Genomic DNA, 20,064 nt, shown 5'->3' with positions numbered 1-20,064 from the left:
TCATCACTGTTCCAAAAGCCTCCCTGTTCTACCAGGATCACCTGGCTTTCTGGGAACGCCGAAGTAACCCGGAGATCCAGGTTCCAGTCCTCAGGGCTATGTGATCTTGACCCCTGCCCGCTCAGAGGGCCAGAACTCTCTACTGGGGTTTCCTGGGGAGATTCCTGTGCCCCTAGCCCCCTACCCTGTCCCTTCCATGAGCTCCAAGAAGACCAGAAGGGCCCTTGCCCTCAGCTCCCCATCCTCTTCCCCCATGGTGGTCTGGTCTCAGCTGAGCATGGAGCCTACTTATTGAGGGACCAGTTGGGCAGAGTGGGGCTCTGGGCCACAAGGTCTCAGGGACCCCCAGACCCTTTCCAGCTAGGGCCCAATGGGTCAGGGAAGAGGATCAGGGCAGCCACTGGGGATGGGAGGGGGTGGGAGGGCATTGGGGGCTAAGAGTTACCCTGTCACACCCCAACCCCAGACACACAGACCCGAAGTAGTGCTCAGCCTTCTATTTGAGATTCGCCTCCCCTGGCCCAAATTCCACGCTGTGTGCATCTTCTTGAGGACATGCCCAAGGTGGGGTGGGGTGTGTTCTGGCCGCTAGGCAGGGTGTAGGGGAGGGGTCCTGTCCACTGAGGGGGGACCTTGGTGAGGTTTGTGTTTGTGGCAGTGGCTGGGAAAGGGCTTTCAGGCCCTATATGGGGTTGCACGTGAGGTGGTATCAGACACCTGGACACAGGGCCCTTTCCTCCTAGGTGGCAGCCCAGAGCCGGGCAAGCCATAGCTGAAGCCTGGGCTCCCTTGAGGAGCCTTCCCCTGGTCCTTCTAGGTCCTGCCCTTCTGGCGCATCCCTGGAAGATAGTCCTTCCTGGGATGGGTCAATGACTCCCATATCTCTGGGGCATGGTGGGAGCACCTGCCTTAAGTTGACCGTGCGCTTGCCTGGCACTTGCCCATCTGTTGGCCTGTTTCCTCTGATGGGAGCTAGGGCCCTAACCCTCAGAGGAAGGATCCCCTGTGAGGGTTCTGCGGGGCTGTGGGCAAGGAGATGGTACAGGTGAGTGAGTGTGGGGGGAGGCGACTGGGGGAGGCCTGGGTATAGGGAGGAGTAGGAATGGCCTAGTCATCCTTGTCCTTGGCGCCGTGTTTGAGGATGCGGGTGAACTCCACATAGTTGAAGTTGCCCTTTTTATCGATGGGCGCCTCACGGTACATCTCATCCACTTCCTCATCTGTGAACCGGTCACCCATGGTGGTAAGCAGCTCCCGTAGGTGGTCCTCGTGGATGAAACCTGGGGGCAGGGCCAGGGTCCATGAGGGCAGGGCTTGGGCTGCACAGCACTCAACACCCTCTACCCCTTGGCCTGCGAGCCCTTGTGGTAGGGGAGGGGCTGGGAAAATGCACACACCTGGTCTCTGGTGCAGTGGTTAAGGGTTTGGCAGCTAACCAAACGATTGGCAGTTCGAATCCACCAGGCACTCCTTGGAAATCCTATGGGGCCGTTGTACTAGTCCTATAGGGTCGCTATGAATCAGAATCGGCTTGATGGCAATGGGTTTTTTTTTTTTTGGTTGGTCTCTGAGGACATGGGTGGAGGGCTCACAGGGTCCCAGATGGAAGGATTCTGCAGGGCACAGTCCGTGAGGTGCTTCTGTGGGGAGCTTGTGGTCATGAGTGCAGGGGGTGCTAGGCATGTCCTGCTTTATTTGAGAGCACGAGCCCACAGTGCCACTGTCTGAATTTGAATGCTGATCCCCAAATTACTTCTCTGTGTCTATTTGATCTATAAAATGATGGTGAAAATGCGCCAGCCTGGTGGGGGGCTGTGAAATTAGTCAGGAACATGTTCTGAATATGCTTATGGACCCTGAGAAATGTTACTGCTGCTGAAACTGTTGCTGTTGTCGTGACTCTGGCTGTGTCCTGGGGGAAACCAGCTATGGGACACAAAGTCCTTTGGAAGATCTAGAAATGGGGGCTGGTTTCTGTGCTTTGTTGGCAAGACGGGCACAAGACAGTTTGATCTGTTGAAAGGCCTAAGACACAGAAGAGTGTGTTGGGCCAACAGGTGAAATCAAGAGTGGAGAGGTTTGGTGGCAGAAATCAAGATGGGGCTGTTGGGTCTAGCATTTCAGGGAGAGGACAAGGAGGCAGCATGGTTTTTATAGTTCCTGGTGACAGAAATGGGGGTGGGTAGCTTCTGTTTTGATCTTTCAGGACAGAGGAACTGAAGGCCCAGGGTGGCCCAGCCCCACTACATGCACCCCACCCCTGGTGGGGTGTTCAGGCCTCTAGCTGGGGGTACCTACCTGAGGCATCCTCGTCGAAGCAGGCGAAGGCGTTGCGGATCACGTCCTCAGGGTCTGTGCCGTTCAGCTTCTCCCCAAACATGGTGAGAAACATGGTGAAGTTGATGGGCCCGGGAGCCTCACTCATCATGCCCTCCAGGTACTCATCTGTGGGGTTCTTCCCTGTGACAGTGGGGCATACGTATCTGCTGTTACCGGGCCTCCTCCTGTCCCCACTCTGGGCCATGTCTGCTTCTCTGTCCCCTCCCTTGTGACCCAGAGTGAGAGTCCACAGACAGGCGATATAGTAAGTGTTGCAAACTCTAAAGCACTGAGCCTGGATGGCCAGTTTCCATGATTGCTTGTGTACTCTCCCAGCTCCCTCCTCCTGGGCTCTCAAAGCACGAGGTTGATGTCACCAAGTGCCACTCCCTGGATGTCACTGATGACCGGTGCTTTCTAAAGAGCAACGATCTGCTGGCTGCTCACTGTGTGTCTGGTTCTCCCCGGGCATCACTGCATTTCACTCTAACCTCCCCGTGAGCTCAGGATCTCAGTCCCCCTTCACAGATGTGGAACCTGAGGCTCAGAGAGGTGAGGCCACTTGTCCATGGACACACAGTAAAAAAAGTGGAGCCTGGATTTGAACCCAGGCAGCATGACCTCATATTCTAGGCATAGTTTCCAAAGTGGTTAAACCAATGAGCTTTGGTGTTACCCAGGCCTGGGTTTAAATCCTGGCTCTGTGCCTCTGTTTCCCCTGCCTCTTAGGAGAATTGTCAATATAAATAAGATAATGGTTGTAAAACACTCATAGCAGTGATTGGCTCAGCCCTATGGATGCTGGAATCAACTGCTAGGTTCAAATTCAAACTCTACCACTTAGTCCCCCACATCTGTCAGTTTGTCGTACTGTGGGGGCTTGCATGTTGCTCTGATACTGGAAGCTGTGCCACTGGTATTCGACTACCAGCAGGGTCACCCATGGCAGACAGGTTTCACCTGAGCTTCTGGACTAAGACAGACTAGGAAGAAGGACCCAGTAGTCTACTTCTGAAAAGAATTAGCCAGTGAAAACCGTATGAATAGCAGTGGAACATTGTCTGATATAGTGCTGGAAGATGAGCCTCCCAGGTTGGACGGCACTCAAAAGATGACTGGGGAAGAGCTGCTTCCTCCAAGTAGAGTTGCCCTTAATGACGTGGATGGAGTAAAGCTTTCAGGACCTTCATTTGCTGACTCAAAATCAGAAGAAACAGCTGGAAACACCCATTAATAATTGAAATGTGGAATGTGAGAAGTATGAATGAAGGAAAATTGGAAATTGTCAAAAATGGAATGGAACACATAAACATTGATATCCTAGGCCTGCATGAGCTGAAATGGACTGGTATTGGCCATTTTGAATCGGGCAATCATATGGTCTACTATGCCAGGAACGACAACATGAAGAGGAATGGCGTTGAATTCGTCATCAAAAAGAACATTTCAAAGTCTATCCTGAAGTACAACGCTGCCAGTGATAGGATAATATCCATCACCTACAAGACCAGTTAATACCACTATTATGCAAATTTATGCACCAACCACTAAGGCCAAAGATGAAATTGAAGATTTTCACCAGCTTCTGCAGTCTGAAATTGATCAAATATGCAGTTGGGATCATTGATAATTACTAGTGATTGGAATGGGAAAGCTGGAAATGAAGAAGGATTGGTAGTTGGAAAATATGGCCTTGGTGACAGAAATGATACCAGAGATTGCATGATAGAATTTTGCAAGAACGATGACTTCTTCATTGCAAATACCTTTTCTCGCCAACATAAATGACAACTATACACATGGACCTCGATCAAATCGACTACATCTGTGGAAAGAGATGATGGAAAAGCTCAATATCATCAGTCAGAACAAGGCCAGGTGCTGACTGTGGAACAGACCATCAATTGCTCATATGCAAGTTCGAGTTGATATTGAAGAAAATTAGAAAAAGCCCATGAGAGCCAAAATCTGACCTTAAATATATCCCACCTGAGTTCAGAGACCATCTCAAGAATAGATTTGACACGTCGAACACTAATGACAGAAGATCAGATGAGTTGTGGAATGACATCAAGGACATCATGCATGAGGAAGGCAAGAGGTCATTAAAAAGACAGGAAAGAAAGAAAATACCAAAATGGATGTCAGAAGAGACTCTGAAACTTGCTCTTGAATGTCGAGCAGCTAAAGCAAAAGGAAGAAATGATGAAGTAAAAGAACTGAACAGAAGATTTCAAAGAGTGGCTCAAGAAGACAAAGTAAAGTATTATAATGACACGTGCAAAGAGCTGGAGATAGAAAACCAAAAGAGAAGAACACGCTCAGCATTTCTCAAGCTGAAAGAATTGAAGAAAAAATTCAAGCCTCGAGTTGCAATAGTGAAGGATTCTACGGGGAAAATATTAAACGATGCAGAAAGCATCAGAAGAAGATGGAAGGAATACACAGAGTCATTATACCAGAAAGAATTGGTCAATGTTAAGCCATTTCAAGAGGTAGCATATGATCAGGAACCGATGGTAATGAAGGAAGAGGTCCAAGCTGCACTGAAGGCGCTGGAGAAAAACAAAGCTCCAGGAATTGACGGAATACCTGTTGAGATGTTTCAACAAACAGATGCAGCACTGGAGGTGCTCACTGACCTATGCCAAGAAATTTGGAGGACAGTTACCTGGCCAACCATCTGGAAGAGACCCATGTTTATGCCTATTTCCAAGAAAGGTGATGGAACTGAATGCTGAAATTATTGAACAATATCATTAATATCACATGCAAGTAAAATTTTGCTGAAGGTCATTCAAAAGTGGCTATAGCACCATATAGACAGGGAACTGCCAGAAATTCAAGCCAGATTCAGAAGAGGACATGGAACCAGGGATATCATTGCTGATGTCAGGTGGATCCTGGTTTACAGCAGAGAATACCAGAAAGATGTTTACCTGTGTTTTATTGACTATGCAAAGGTATTCAACTAGGTGTATTATAACAAATTGTGGATAACATTGTGAAGAATGGGAATTCCAGAATACTTAATTGTGCTCATGAGGAACCTGTACATAGATCAAGAGGCAGTTTGGACAGAATAAGGAGATACTGCGTGGTTTAAAGTCAGGAAAGATGTGTGTCAGGGTTGTATCCTTTTACCACATCTATTCAGTCTGTACGTTGAGCAAATAATCAGAAGTTGGACTATATGAAGAAGAATGGGGCATCAGGATTGGAGGAAGACTCATTAACAACCTGCATTATGCAGATGACACAACCTTGCTTGCTGAAAGTGAAGAGGACTTGAAGCACTTACTAATGAAGATCAAAGACCACAGCCTTCAGTATGGATTGCACCTCGACATAAAGAAAACAAAAATCCTCACAACTGGACCAATAAGCCACATCGTGATAAACGGGGAAAAGATTGAAGTTGTCAAGGATTTCATTTTACTTGAATCCACAATCAACACCCATGGAAGCAGCAGTCAAGAAATCAAAAGACGCGTTGCATTGGGCAAATCGGCTTCAAAAGACCTCTTTAAAGTGTTGAAGACTAAGGTGCGCCTGACCCAAGCCGTGGTATTTTTCAGTCGCATCACGTGCATGTGAAGGCTGGACAGTGAAAAAGTTAGACGGAAGAAGAATGATGCCTTTGAATTGTGTTGCTGGTGAAGAATATTGAATATACCGTGGACTGCCAAAAGGACGAACAAATCTGTCTTGAAAGAAGTACAACCAGGATGCTTAGAAGCAAGGATGGCGAGACTGTGTCTTACATACTTTGGACATGTTGTCAGGAAGGACCAGTCCCTGGAGAACATCATGCTTGGTAAAGTAGAGGGTCAGTGAAAAAGAGGAATACTCTCAACAAGATGGACTGACACAGTGGCTGCAACAACGGGCTCAAGTATAACAACGATTGTGAGTGTGGCGCAGGACCGGGCAGTGTTTTTCTGTGGTACATAGGGTCGCTATGAGTCAGAGCTGACTTGATGGCACCTAACAATAACTACCACTTGGTAGCTATGTGACCGTGGACAAATTGCTTAACCTCTCTGACCCTCAGTCTCTTCTGTAAAATGGCAATGATAGTCACATCTACCCAATAGAATTGTTTTGAGACCTAATATCTGCAGAGATTATTATTATTATGACTTTATTATTTATTGCTCTTTTTTTATTTTAATTTTTTATCCTGAGGAGGATGATCTTAACCAGAAAGCTATGGATGACCTGGGGACCCACAGACATGTGCTCCAAACACGGGTATGCGCTTTTCTGGCTGGATGTCCGGGGCTGTCATCAAGTCACTGGAGTTTGGGACCCAGGTGCTGGAGTACCACCTTGTAAATGAGGAATTATGTCCCCTCCTCCCCTGAGATCACAGGCCACACTGTGTTCCCATGCAGTGGTCAGGGAAGCTGAGGGCCGGGAGGAGCTGTGACTTTTGTAACCCAGAGCAGAGGGCCACTCTGTTCACAGGAACTAGAGTACTTAGGGCCAGTCTGTCCCCTCACTGGGCTTCTGTCCTCCTCATTTGTGAAGCTGGAAGGGGCCTGGATGAGGGGCTTGGAGTTTACTATCACCTCTATAGGGAAGGGAACCTTCTAGAGAGCCTGGCCTGAAGCTGGAAAAGGGGTGACGCCTAGGGTGGAGCCAGTGTCTGCATGTCAGCACTCCCCCTCAGGGCTGTCTAGTTCTGTCCCCAGACACCGTGGGAGTGGGCATGAGAGCCACAGCCACCATCACACAGGAAGGGAAATGGGCACAGAGTGGCACCCCCCCCCCGCCCCAGCCAGTGAGGGGCAGAGCCAGAGACCAACCCAGGGCTGTCTGTCTTCAGTGCCTGTGGCTTGACCATCGCGTGGCTGCCTCCCTTGCTGCTAGAAACTCCCCTTCCTGCCCAGCCAGTGTCCGGTCCACATAAGGGGTATGCCAGCAACTGGGGCAGAGGGGAGTTGTCTGTGGCCAGTATGTGGAGAGGGATGTGAGGGCAGGGCCACAGGCTGAGGGGTGGCATCTGGAGGCCTGGCCTCTGGGCCTCAGTTTCCCCAACTGAGCAATGGAGACTTGGACTTGATTCCTGAACCCTTCAGCTCCAAGGGAAAGCCTGGTGGCATAGTGGTTAAGTGCTAAACGGCTGCTAACCAAAAGGTCGGCAGTTCAAATCCACGAGGGGCTCCTTGGAAACTCTATGGGGCAGTTATACTCTGTTCTTTAGGGTCGCTATGAGTCAGAATCAACTCGACGGCAATGGGCTTGGCTTTTTTTTTTTTTGGTCAGCTCTAAGATTCTGATCCTTGGGGAAATCACTGTGGTCAGAGGGACTCTGAAAGCCTGGAATGGGTGCTCTCTGAAGGAGGGGAGGGTGCTCTGGCCCCTCTTCTAAATCTCAGTTTCCCCATCTTGGGAAGCTAGATCAGCTCTGCGGAGTTCAGACTTTCTATAAATGAAATGTTGCCAGATGGCCCAATCCTCAGGCCTGCTACAGGGAGTTCTGCTCTGGAGTCAGCCTGTCTGAGTATAAATCCAGCACTAGACCTCACAGAACTGTTCTGTGCCTCAGTTTCCCTATCTGTTAATGGAAAAAATAATGCACACCTATTCTCTACAGAGAAAAGATTGAAGATGTCAAGGATTTCATTTTACTTGGACCCACAATCAACAGCCATGGAAGCAGCAGTCAAGAAATCAAACGACTCATTGCATTGGGTAAATCTGTTGCAAAGGACCTCTTTAAGGTATTGAAAAGCAAAGATGTCACCTTGAAGACTAAGGTGCGCCTGACCCAAGCCATGGTATTTTTAATTGCATCATATGCGTGTGAAAGCTGGACAATGAATAAGGAAGACCAAAGAATTGATGCCTTTGAATTGTGGCGTTGGCGAAGAATATTGAATATACCATGGACTGCAAAAAGAACGAACAAATCTGTGTTGGAGGAAGTACAACCAGAATGCTCCTTTGAAGCAAGGATGGCAAGATTGTGTCTTACATACTTTGGACAAGTTGTCAGGGGGGATCAGTCCCTGGAGAAGGACACCATGCTTGGTACAGGGTCAGCAAAAAGAGGAAGACCCTCAGTGAGATGGATTGACACAGTGGCTGCAACAATGAGCTCAAGCATAACAATTGTAAGGATGATGCAGGACCGGGCAATGTTTTGTTCTGTTGTGCATAGGGTCACTATGAGTCAGAACCAACTCGATGGCACCTAACAACAGCATTCTCTAGGGTAGGTACCATGTGTTCACCTACACATGAAGTGCTCGTAGGTGAGGAGGACCTCACTGCCGGTACCCCAGCCCCATGTACACCCCCTACCCCTGCCTGCTCACCCATCGAGGCCAGCATGTCGTGCAGGTCCTCCTTGTCAATGAAGCCGTCGCGGTTCTGGTCGATCATGTTGAAGGCCTCCTTAAACTCCTGGATCTGGGACTGGTCAAACATTGCAAAGACATTGGAAGTGGCCCTCTGCGGTCGCTTCTTGGTGGTCTTGGCCTTGGCCCGTTTGCTGGACATCTTGGCTTTGGGAGGGTGGGGCTTCTCTGCAGGAAGGGCTGGGAAGGAGGGGCAAAGGTATGACACCAGACCAAGGAACCTTCCTGCCTTCCCTAGGCCAGCTCCTAGGCCCGGCATTCAAGGTCTTCCACAAGCTTAGGGCTCCTGCTACCCAGCAGTTCACAAAAGTAGACATTCCTGGGCTGTGCCCCTAGACAACTTCCTCTACCTCTCTGAGCCTGCATTTGCTCGTCTGGGAATGGGGACATGAGGAGTGCCCCACAGTGGGCATTAATGGACTTAGTGCCTGAAAAACACCTGGCATAATGCTGGGCACAGGGCTTGAGTGGGCTATTTCCACTGCGACTGTTTGGGTAAAATACTTAGGTTTGGGATCTGTGCATTTACACTGGCTATCTCTCTCTCTCTAGGTGATAAGGTGGGTGGGCGTGTGGCAGGCAGTAAGGGCCCCACTGTGGGCTGCCTTCCAGGCTCCCTGGTCCCTACGGAAAGAGCTGGATCAGCGCCCTCCCAGTGCATTCCTGACATTCTTCCTCCTCCTCTCCCCTCCCCCAGGATCCCTCTGCACTCCCTTCTTTCAAGGTTCTAATGGGCACAGCTCTGGGCATTCTTCCCCCCCCCCGCCCCCACCTGCCCACAGAGCTTGACCAGCCCCCAGAGAGTGACACACCTGGTCTTGGGTCCTACTCCTTGTTCTCATTCCCCAGTGCTTATAGCAGCGTGAGACCCGGGCCGGGGCTGAGAACCCAGCTCCCTGTCACCCTTGTTCAAACCTGGCCTCCTAGACTCCAACCAATCTCTCCCATCCCAAACAGACCCAGACCTGAACCTGTCACTTTGAAGCACTGGAAAGTTTTCCCTGCCCCCTCAGCCTGATATTCAAGCCCCTGTGTGAACCCCACTTGCCCCCATCCATGACCATAGCACCCATTTCTGTCTCCTTCTCACAGTCTGCATTTCCACCAAGCTGGGCCTCTCTCTGTTCCCCAGACACCCCCAGACTTTTCTCCTTGGTCCCTCCTCCTGGAATGCCCTTCCTCTTCACCCCAGCTCTTGAGATACTCCCTCCGGAAGCTGGCCCTGCCCTTTGCTTTGAGAGCAAACATTTAAAGGCCTCTCTCTCTGTCAGGACCAACAGTGGGACTAACAGATGCTAGTTTAATGAATGACCAAGGGCAACCTTGGCCAGCCTACTGCTCCTGTACAGGTGGGAAACTGAGGTTTAGCAAGGGGCTCCTTCCCAGAACCTTTGTCACAACCGTGGGGACTATGCCCCTGAGGACATAGGGCCATTTGCTCCCTCGCTGGGGCAGTTGTGGGCCTGACTGAGGCCCCAGGGCTGCTGCCACCTCTTTCCTCTGTCCTGAGCCCCTTGGTGCAGAGCTTCCAGGAAGCCTTCTCTGCCTGTGCTGCTTCTGTTTTTCACTCCCAGTGTGTGGTTTTGAGTACCCCTCAAGCTGTTTCAGGCCTTTATCCCACGACCTTGTTCAAGTGATTCTCGGTCTTTGGCTCCCAGCCCCTCCCAGGGCCACACTGCTTGTAGTCATGAGACACTGGCTGCCTGGGTCCCCCTGGACCAACATAGTGGCCCTTGGCCATTTCTCACATGGTTCAGGGTGAGTGGACAAAAGCCCTTCTCACCCCATGACCTGGGTCGGCGTGGGACGGTACCCGGAGTCCTGCCTTGGGGAAAGGCCAAGGGCAGGAGCCATTGTTCCTAGAAGCCGGTCTTCTTCCTCTCCTGTCGTTTAGTGCTTCGAGGGGCCCAATCCCTCTGAGCCCCCATGTTTTCAGGGAACTTTGACTCACGGCGCCCATAGCAGGCTCCGAGGAGAAGTTCACTGTGCCCAGCAGAGGCCTGTGATGGTCATCATCACTGTTGCTACCACCTTCTTATCTGCAAAAAGCTCTGGGGCAAGCATGGCCAGGAGGAGAGAGGACACCAAGGCTAGAAATGACTGGCTTGGGGGAATGGCTAACAGCCCACCTGCTGCTGTGTGGGTCTAGCTGGTCCCTCTGCTTCCATGGCCACCCCACCCCACCTTCTACTGAGGACCCATGACGTGGCTGAGAGCACTGCGCTTTAGTTTGCACAGGGCTGCCATGTTCATCCCAGCAACCTCTGGAAGCATGGAGGATGAGGGTGTCCCCATTGAACAGACAGAAAAACTGAGGCCCAAGGGGGGCAAATGGCCTGCCCAGTGAGAGGGGCAGAGTCCAGCTGGAAGCCAGGACCCCTGATTCCTGGTAGCTCACCACCAGCCTGGACTTGAGTGAGTAGGTGGCAAACTCGGCCCATGGCACCCTTGCCACTTGAACAGAGAAGGAAATGTCTATCCTAAGATGCCTGTGGGGAGCCTCTGGGAGCCAAGGGGCTGAAAACTGTGACCAGAAGCAGCTTCTAGGCTTGGCCGGGGGACAAGGGTCAGGGAGGAGCTGGCCCTTAGCACTGGAGCCATCTCCTCTCCCTCCCTGACAGATCTAAGTCCCAGGGGTCCCAGATACCAGGGTCCAGACACAGCTGGTGACTGGCCTGGTGGCTGTGACTTGATGCCACCTCCCCCCTACTGGTGCCTGAACACCCACCATAACAGCAAAGACCTGGGCTGAGAGCACCCCCCTTACCTCGCAGTCCCCATGCTAGGCAGTGCCAGATGCCCGCTGGCTCGTGAACTCACCTCTATCGGACTCTTTCCTGAAGCACTCAGAGCAGCTGGACGGCTAGGAAGGAGCAGAGGGACTGGTTTCCCCAGCCCTGAGCCCTTGTTTGGTCCCCTAGGCAGTGAGCCCTGCAGGGCCATTGGCCAGCTTTCCCCCCACCAACAGGCACAGATGGCCCGGAAAGGGGAATCGCCACACCTATGACCCACAGCGCTTGGTGTGTGTGTGGGGTTCCCTGGTCTCCATCCCTGTCTTGTGTCTCAGGTTGTGGGGAGATGGGAGATGAGGAAGGGGCCATGGATGCCCTGGAGGGGGTCTCACGGATCCCAACAGAGCTGTTTCCTCATGTGACAGACGCGGATCCACTGGGTCAGGGAGTCCAAGTGCCGGAGATGACAAACCACCCGACGCCCCGGAAGTCTGGGCTTGGGGTCTCCAGCTCCACACCAAACCAGCAGAGCCTGCACCAGCTCCTCCGCTGGCTAAAGAGCCACTGGTTCCCCCAGGGCCCAGAGCACTTCCAGCCCCCGGCCAGAACCCCTGTTGGGCCAAGCAACCTCGCAGCCCCAGCCCCGCAACTGCTATCCATGCCCCGAGGACCCTCCACCGTCCCCGTCCGTGGGGTCTGCCCCAGGTTCCAGCCCCCTTCGTGGCCAGATCGGGACCGGGCCACCTCGATCTCCGCCCCAGCGTTTAGCCCCCCGATTGTGGACAACCTGGCCCCGGCCGCTGGTGGGCTCCCACCTGTTGCGGAGAAGGCGCTCTGTGCGTGGCGCTGCGGGTCCGTCGGGTCTGGGCGCTGCTCGGCGTGGGCGGGGCCGGGGTGGGGCCAGGCGGCCGGGCCTTACAAGGCAGAAGAATGTGCGCGCCGAGGGTGGGGCGGGGCCGGGACCACAGCGCTCCACTGGGCCTTATTTGGCCTCGACCCACGAGCTGGGAGGCGGGGGTGCGCCTGGGTGAACCCCCCTCATGGCCGCTCCCCAGGGAGCGAAGGGGGACTCCCCCCATCCATTGTAGGGACGGGGAGCTGATGGTGAAGAGGAGCCAGAGTGGTGGGAATCCTGACAGGCTGGGGTGGGAGCTCTATCTGGGCAGTTTTCCTGAGGCCAACGGAGCATCCAAGGGCCTCCAGTTCTCGGACCCCGCCCCTCCAGCCCCTCTACCGGTCCCACTGTCCAGCGTCTGTCCCCCACCCCCGTGGGAGGGCTTCCTTCCACCCGGGCTGCACTAAAGCCAAGTATAGCTTTTATTCCGGTCTGAGAGAGGAGGCATGTCAGGGAGGACCAGCCTTCCACATGCAGAGTGCAACTAGGGAGGCCCCTGGGGCGTGGAAGCACATAAGGGTTGGGTAGGACCATGCCTGGGCAGCCTGCTTTGGCTCATCCGCCCTTCTCTGTAGCGGCCCTCAGTTTTCTCCCCTGTAAAATGGGTAGGTGGTGGTGAAGTGTCAATAAGTGGCAGAAAAAGACACACAGCCATAGAGGAATCAGTGAAGAGGGGCAGGAGACTGGAGAAGCCACAGGCCGCATCACGTGGCAGCACCCCTACCCTTCTCTTAATTGGCCTGAGACAGAGCTGGGAGGACAGACATGCCCCATGGGCACCTGGCTCTGCCCCCCTGTTTTGACCCCTAACGGAACACCTTACACATCAGTCCCAGCCCAGCTTTCTCTCCCAGCCTCCTGAGTTGCAGCATGGATGTTCTGAAGGGAGCTTGCCAACACCCGATTATTTATTCTGTACATATTAACTGAGCACCTACCTGCGAGGCACTGTACTGGGTGCTGGGGAACTAAAGTCCTCATCCCCATGAAGCTTTCTTTTGCGGAGGAAAATACAATTAACAAGTAGCTCACGACATGGCTGGCTGGTGGTAATCTGTACTTTGAAGGAGAATAAAGCAGGGGAAGTGTAAAGAGGGTGTGTCTTATAGAGGGGGGTCAGAGAAAGCCCCCTAGGAAGTGACACTTGATCCATCCTGAAAGGGGTGAGGGAGCAAAGGAAGGCCAAGAGAGCATTGGAGGCTGAAGTCCTGCGGTGAAAGCCTTTGGGCTGTGTACAAGGACCTGAGGGAGTGAGGGGAGGTGGGTGGGAGGTAAGGTCTGCAGCAGCAGGGACCTCTGGGGTTCCTTGCGTAGGCCATGGGTAGGACATTGGTGAGTTCTGAGCATAGGGTGTCATCGTCTGGCTTATGTTTTAATGGAACCCCTCTAGCTGCTGTGTTGAAAGTAGACCAAAGGGGCCAGGGCAAAAGCAGGGAGACCAGCCAGGAGCTATTTGGCCAGAGATGGTGTTGGCTCCGAATTGGGTGGTAGCAGTGGAGGTGGTAAGAAGGGGGTTGACTCTGATAATATTGTGAAGGTGTGGCCAGTAGGCTTTGCTGATGGATTGGACTGGGGAATGAAGGAAAGAGTCAAAGATAAGTCCAAGGTTTTTTTTTTTATTGTTATTTTGGCTGAGCAACCGGAAAGATAGAACTGCTCTAAGATGGGGAGACTGGGAGCAGCAGGTTTTGGAGGAGATCAGAAATACCATTTGGACATTTTTTTTTTTTTTTAAATAACTTTTATTAAGCTTAAAGTGAACGTTTACAAATCCAATCGGTCTGTCACATATAAGTTTACATACATCTCACTCCCTACTCCCACTTGCTCTCCCCCTCTTGAGTCAGCCCTTTCAGTCTCTTCTTTCTTGACAATTTTGCTGGCTTCCCTCTCTCTCTATCCTCCCATCCCCCCTCCAGACAAGAGTTGCCAACACAATCTCAAGTGTCCACCTGATATAATTAGCTCACTCTTCATCAGCGTCTCTCTCCCACCCGCTGACCAGTCCCTTTCATTTCTGATGAGTTGTCTTCGGGGATGGTTCCTGTCCTGTGTCAACTGAAGGTCTGGGGAGCATGGCCGCCGGGATTCCTCCAGTCTCAGTCAGACCATTAAGTTTGGTCTTTTTATGAGAATTTGGGGTCTGTATCCCACTGATCTCCTGCTCCCTCAGGGGTCCTCTGCTGTGCTCCCTGTCAGGGCAGTCATCGATTGTGGCCGGGCACCAACTAGTTCTTCTGGTCTCAGGATGATGTAGGTCTCTGGTTCATGTGGCCCTTTCTGTCTCTTGGGCTCTTAGTTGTCATGTGGCCTTGGTGTTCTTCATTTTCCTTTGCTCCAGGTGGGTTGAGACCAATTGCTGCATCTTAGATGGCCTCTTGTTAGCATTTAAGACCCCAGACGCCACATTTCAAAGTGGGATGCAGAATGTTTTCATAATAGAATTATTTTGCCAATTGACTTAGAAGTGGACATATTTTTAAATTTTTATTTTGAAATAATTTTAAAGTTACACACAAATTGTATAAAGAACTGTATGCCTTCATCCAACCAAACCTGTTGCCTTCAAGTCGATTCTGACTCCATAGCGACTCCATAGGACAGAATAGAACTGCCCCTTAGGGTTTCCAGGGCTGTGATCTTTAGGGAAGCAGGCTGCCACCTACAGAGCAGCTGGTGGGTTTGAACCACTGACCTTTCAGTTAGCAACCAAGCACTTTAATCACTGAGCCTCCAGGGCTCCTGTACCCATATTCTCCAATTGTAAACATTTGGCATGTTTTGTTTTATTATATTCTCTCTTCTCTCTCTCTTTGAACTGTTTAAGAGTAACTTGCATAAATTATGCCCTTTTACACTTAAATACTTCGGCATGTATCTCCTAAAAAGGTGATTTCTGTTACATATCCATAGTACAGTTATCAGAATTAGGAAATTTAACACTGATTCAATATTCTTATCTAATTTATAGCCGGTATTTAAGTTTTGCCAATTATCCTAATTATTTATAGAATTTTTTTTCTGGTATAAGATGCAATCCAGAATCCTGTTTTGCCATGTTTCTTCAGTCTGGTTTTTTGTTTTTTTACATTTCAGAGATAATTTACATACCATAATATTCACCTTTTGAAGTGTGCAGTTCTCGGTTTCAGTATATTCACAAGCTCGTGCAATCGTCACTGCTGTGCGATGCCAGGACTTTTCAGCACTCTGCACTCTGCCCCACGCCTGCCCCTGCTAACTGCTGACCTGCCTTCTGTCTCTATGGGTCTACCTATTCTGGATATTTCATACGAATGAAATCATATCGCTTTTGGCCTTTTGTGTCAGGCTTCTTTTATTTAGCATTAAGTTTTTAAGGTTCATCAGTTACGGTATATACCATTCCTTTTTATGACTGTACTTAATTTCCTTTGTAAAAATGACTGAATGGATATAGATCACATTTTGTTTATCCATTTATTTGCTGGACATTTGAGTTGTTTCTCCTTTTTGGCTATTATGAATTCTGCTGTCACAAGCGTTGGTATGCAAGTTTTTGTGTGAATGTATGTTTTCATTTTTCTTGGGTATAGAGCTGGGGTAGAATTGCTGGGTCATATGGTAACTCTGTGTTTAAGCTTTTGAGGAACTGCCAGACTTTTTCCACAGCAGCTGCACCATTTTACATCCCCACCCATAGTATATGAGGGTTTCAATTTCTTCAAATCCTTGACAACAACTTTTATTTTTGGTTATAGCCATCCTAATGGCTGGCAAGTAGTATCTCATTGTGGTTTTGATGAGATCAAAAACAACGGGTTTGGTTTTGGTTTAAGCATTTTGAGCATCTTTGCGTGTGCTTGTTGGCCACTTGTATATCTTCGATGGAGAAATGTCTGTTTAAGCCCTTTGCCTATTTTTAAATAGGATTGTTTGTCTTTTTGTTCTTGAGTTGTAAGAGTTCTTTATATATTCTAGACACTAGGCCCTTATCAGATATAAGATTTGTATTTTCTCCCATTTGGTGGGTTGACTTTTTTTCACTTTCTTAGTGGCATCTTTTGATGAACAAAAGCTATTAATTTCACTTCATATGATGTTTAGTGTCCTTTGATGCATAAAAAGTTTAAAATTTTGATGAAATCCAGTTTATTTGCTTTCTTTTGTTGCTTGTGCTTTCGGTATCATACCTAAGAATTCACTGGCAAATCCAAGGCGATGAAGATTTACAGCTATACTTTCTTCTAAGAGTTTTAGCTCTTACGTTAATGTCTTCGATCCATTCTGAGTTAATCTTTGTATACGGTGTGAGGTAGAGGTCCAGCTTCCTTCATTTGCATGTGGATACCCACTTGTCCCAGGACCATTTGGTGAAGAGACTATTCTTTCCCCATTGAATGGTCTTGGCACCCTTATTGAAAATCAATTGACTATAGATCTGTGGGTTTATTTCTGGACTGTACATTCTGTTCCATATGCCAATACCACACTGGGTTTTTTTTTTTAGTTTAGGCTTGACTTTTTAAATTTTTCATGTCTTGATTCTTTTTTTCCCTTATTTTATTTATTTTGTTGTTATTTTTGAGAAACATACACCAATTTGAGTTGTGCAACCCATTCTCTTCCTCCGTTTCTGAGTTGTTCCTCCTTCGTTAACATCAACTCACTGTCCCCTAAGGTTCCTATCTAATGTTTCAAGTTGCTATTATTGTCAATTTGATCCCATATAGATAGTTCTTAAAAGAGCATAATGCTCAAGGAAGGATTTCTTTACTAGTTAAGCTAAACTACAGTTTGGTTTTAAGATGATTTCAGGGAATAGTTTTGCTTTAAGGTTTAAAGATTATCTCAGGGAAGTAGTTTAAGGAGTTTATCTCCCTCCGTGGTTCCAGAAAGTTTAGAGTCCATGAAAACTTTAAATTTTGTTCTGCATTTCCCCCTTTTGATCAGGATTCTTCTATGGAATCTTTGATCAAAATGTTCAGTAATGATAGCGGGGCACCATCCATTTTCTTCTGGTCTCATGGTAAAAGAGGCAGTTGTTCATGGAGGCAGTTAGCCTTACATTCCATATCCTCTATCTATTCCTGACTCTCCTCCTCTGTTGTTCCAGAGGAATAGAGACCAATTGTTATGCCTTGTATAACAAGCTTGCAAGCATTTAAGATCCCAGGCAGTATGCAATGAACTAGGAGGTAGAACAGAAGCACTAAACATGTTACTCGGCCAGTTAACTGGGATGTCCAATGAAACCATGACCCTAAACCTCCAAACCAAGTAACCAAATCCCATGAGGTTTCTGGTTGTACGTAAGCAACCTCAGCAGCTTTTTTTTCTTTTTTGTCATTGTCGTAAATATATCTATCACACAACTTTTGCTAATTTAACTTTTTATGGTGTACAACTTATTGACAGCAATTACAATAATCATCTGTGCAACCCTACCCTTAATCAATGTGATTTTTCCATCACTGTTAATCCCCCTTTTCCCCCTCCCTCCCACTCCTGGTAACCACTAATTAACTTTGGTCTCTACACATTTGCCTTTTTTTGTCTTTTTATATAAGTGAGGTCATACAATATTTGTCATTTTGTGATTGTCTTATCTTAAAAAAAACATTGCCATTGAGTTGTTTCCGATACATAACAACCCTATAGGACAGAGTAGAACTGCCTCATAGGGTTTCCAAGGAAGGGCTGGTGGATTTGAACTGCTGTCCTTTTGGTTAACAGCCAAACACTTAATCACTGTGCTACCAGGGCCCCCTTAGTTATCTAGTGCTGCTGTAACAGAAATACCACAAGTGGGTGGCTTTAACAAACAGAAATTTATTTTCTCACAGCTTAGGAGGCTGGAAGTCCAAATTCAGGGCACGAGGTCTAGGAGAAGGCTTTCTATCTCTGTTGGCTCTGGGAGAAGGTCTCTTCAGCTTATTTCCAGGTTCCTTGGAGATCGCCATGCGCCTTGGCATCAATCTCCTCCCCCCCCCATCTTTACTCTGGTCCTTTTTTTAATGTCTTTTATATTTCAAAAGAGATTGACTCAAGATACACCATACACTAATCGTGCCCCATTAAAGTAACAAAGATAAGCTGTTCCCAAATGGGATTATAACCATAGGCATAGATGTTAGGATTTGCTGCACATATTTTGGGGGACATAATTCAATCCATAAGAGCGATTGACTTATTTCATTCAGCATAATGTTTTCAGGCTCCATCCACATTGTAGCATGTATCAAGACTTCGTTTCTCCTACTGGCTGAGTAGTATTCCATTGTATGTATGTATTCCATTTTGTTTATGCATTAATTTGTTGATGGGCATTTAGGTTGTTTCTACCTTTTGACTGTCGTGAATAGCGCTGCAGTGAACATTGCTGCACAAATCTCTTTTTGAGTCTCTGCTTTCAAGTTTTGTGGGTATATACCTAGGAGTGGAATTGCTAGGTCATATGGTAGTTCTATTTTTAGTTTTTTAAGGAGCCACCACACAGTACAGAAGTACAACCAGAATGCTCCTTAGAAGCAAAGATGGAGAGACTGTGTCTTACATACTTTGGACATGTTGTCAGCAAGGATCAGTCCATGGAGAAGGACATCATGCTTGGTCAAGTACAGGGTCAGCAGAAAAGAGGAAGACCCTCAACGAGATGGCTTGACACAGTGGCTGCAACAATGGGCTCAAGCATTAACAACAATTATAAGGATGGCACAGGACTTGGCAGTGTTTCATCTTGTGGTGCACGGGGTCGCTATGAGTCAGAACCAGCTCAATGGCACCACCTAACAACAACAACCACTCTGTTTGCCACACACAATGGTTGTACCATTTTGCATTCCCACCAGCAATGGATAAGGGTTCCAGTTTCTTTTTTTTTGACTCTTACGGGAGTGAAATTGTATCTCATTGTGGTTTTGATTTGCATCTCTGATGGCTAATAATGTTGGGCATCTTTTCATGTGTTTGGTGGCCATTTGAATGTCCTTTTTGGTGAAATGTCTGTTCAGGTCCTTTACCCATTTTATGATTGAGTTATTTGTCTTGTTAAGTTGTCAAAGTTTTATATGTATTTTGGATATTAGATTCTTATTGGATATATGGTTTCTAAAGACACGCACCCAGTCGGTAGCTTGTCTTTTCACTTTTTTGGTAGTCTTTTGATGAACAAACGTTTTTAATTTTTATGAGGTCCCATTTATTTTGTCTTTTGCTGTTTGTGCTTTTATTATATTAGATAATCCATTGTTAAAAGCTAGGCCCAACAGTATTGCCCCTGCATTTTCTTCTAAGAATTGTATGGTTTTAGATTGCACTTTTAGGTCCTTAGCCCATTTTGAGTTTGTTTTTGTGCATGGTGTAAGGCATGGATAGTACCACACTGTTTTGGTTGAGCTGATGGTATAGTGGTTAGGTGCTGTGGCTGCTATAAAGGTTGGCAATTCGAATCCACCAGGCACTCCTTGGAAACTCTATGGGGCAGTTGCATATGGTATGAGGTAGGCATCTGACTTCTTTCTTTTGTGTGTGGATGTCCAGTTGTCCCAGCACTATTTGTGGAGAACACTGGTCTTTCCCCATTGAATTATTTAAAATCAATTGCCCATAAATGCTTGAGTTTCCACCCCCACCCCCTGAACTCTAATTCTGTTCTATTGATCTGTATGTCTATTCTTATGGCAGTAGCACATAATCTTAATTATTACAGCTCCATAGTAAGTTTTGAAGTTGAGACGTTTGAGTTTTCCGACCTAGTTCCTCTTTTTCA

General features: G+C 48.4%; 1 protein-coding gene across 2 annotated transcripts; it reads right to left on the bottom strand.

Annotated features, from left to right (window-relative positions):
* Positions 1-482: 482 nt before the first annotated feature.
* MYL9 (myosin light chain 9) lies at positions 483-12,297 on the bottom strand. Of its 2 annotated transcripts, none has more exons than XM_003411692.3 (4): positions 12,235-12,297; positions 8,646-8,867; positions 2,299-2,460; positions 483-1,280 (listed from the first exon to the last, which is right to left on the bottom strand). In XM_003411692.3, exons 2-4 carry the CDS (start codon positions 8,827-8,829, stop codon positions 1,108-1,110), a joined length of 519 nt encoding a protein of 172 aa, XP_003411740.1. In that variant the 5' UTR covers positions 8,830-8,867; positions 12,235-12,297; the 3' UTR covers positions 483-1,107. The 2 variants fall into 2 exon arrangements, with proteins under 2 accessions (XP_003411740.1, XP_010589962.1); XM_010591660.1 differs by lacking the exon at positions 12,235-12,297 and adding an exon at positions 11,508-11,550.
* Between the last annotated feature and the right edge of the window lie 7,767 nt (positions 12,298-20,064).

This window comes from Loxodonta africana, chromosome 24 (assembly GCF_030014295.1).
Source record: "Loxodonta africana isolate mLoxAfr1 chromosome 24, mLoxAfr1.hap2, whole genome shotgun sequence".
Lineage (NCBI taxonomy): Eukaryota > Metazoa > Chordata > Mammalia > Proboscidea > Elephantidae > Loxodonta > Loxodonta africana.
Note: the sequence above shows the minus strand (reverse complement) of the source record. Positions and strands in the feature narration are given on the sequence as shown.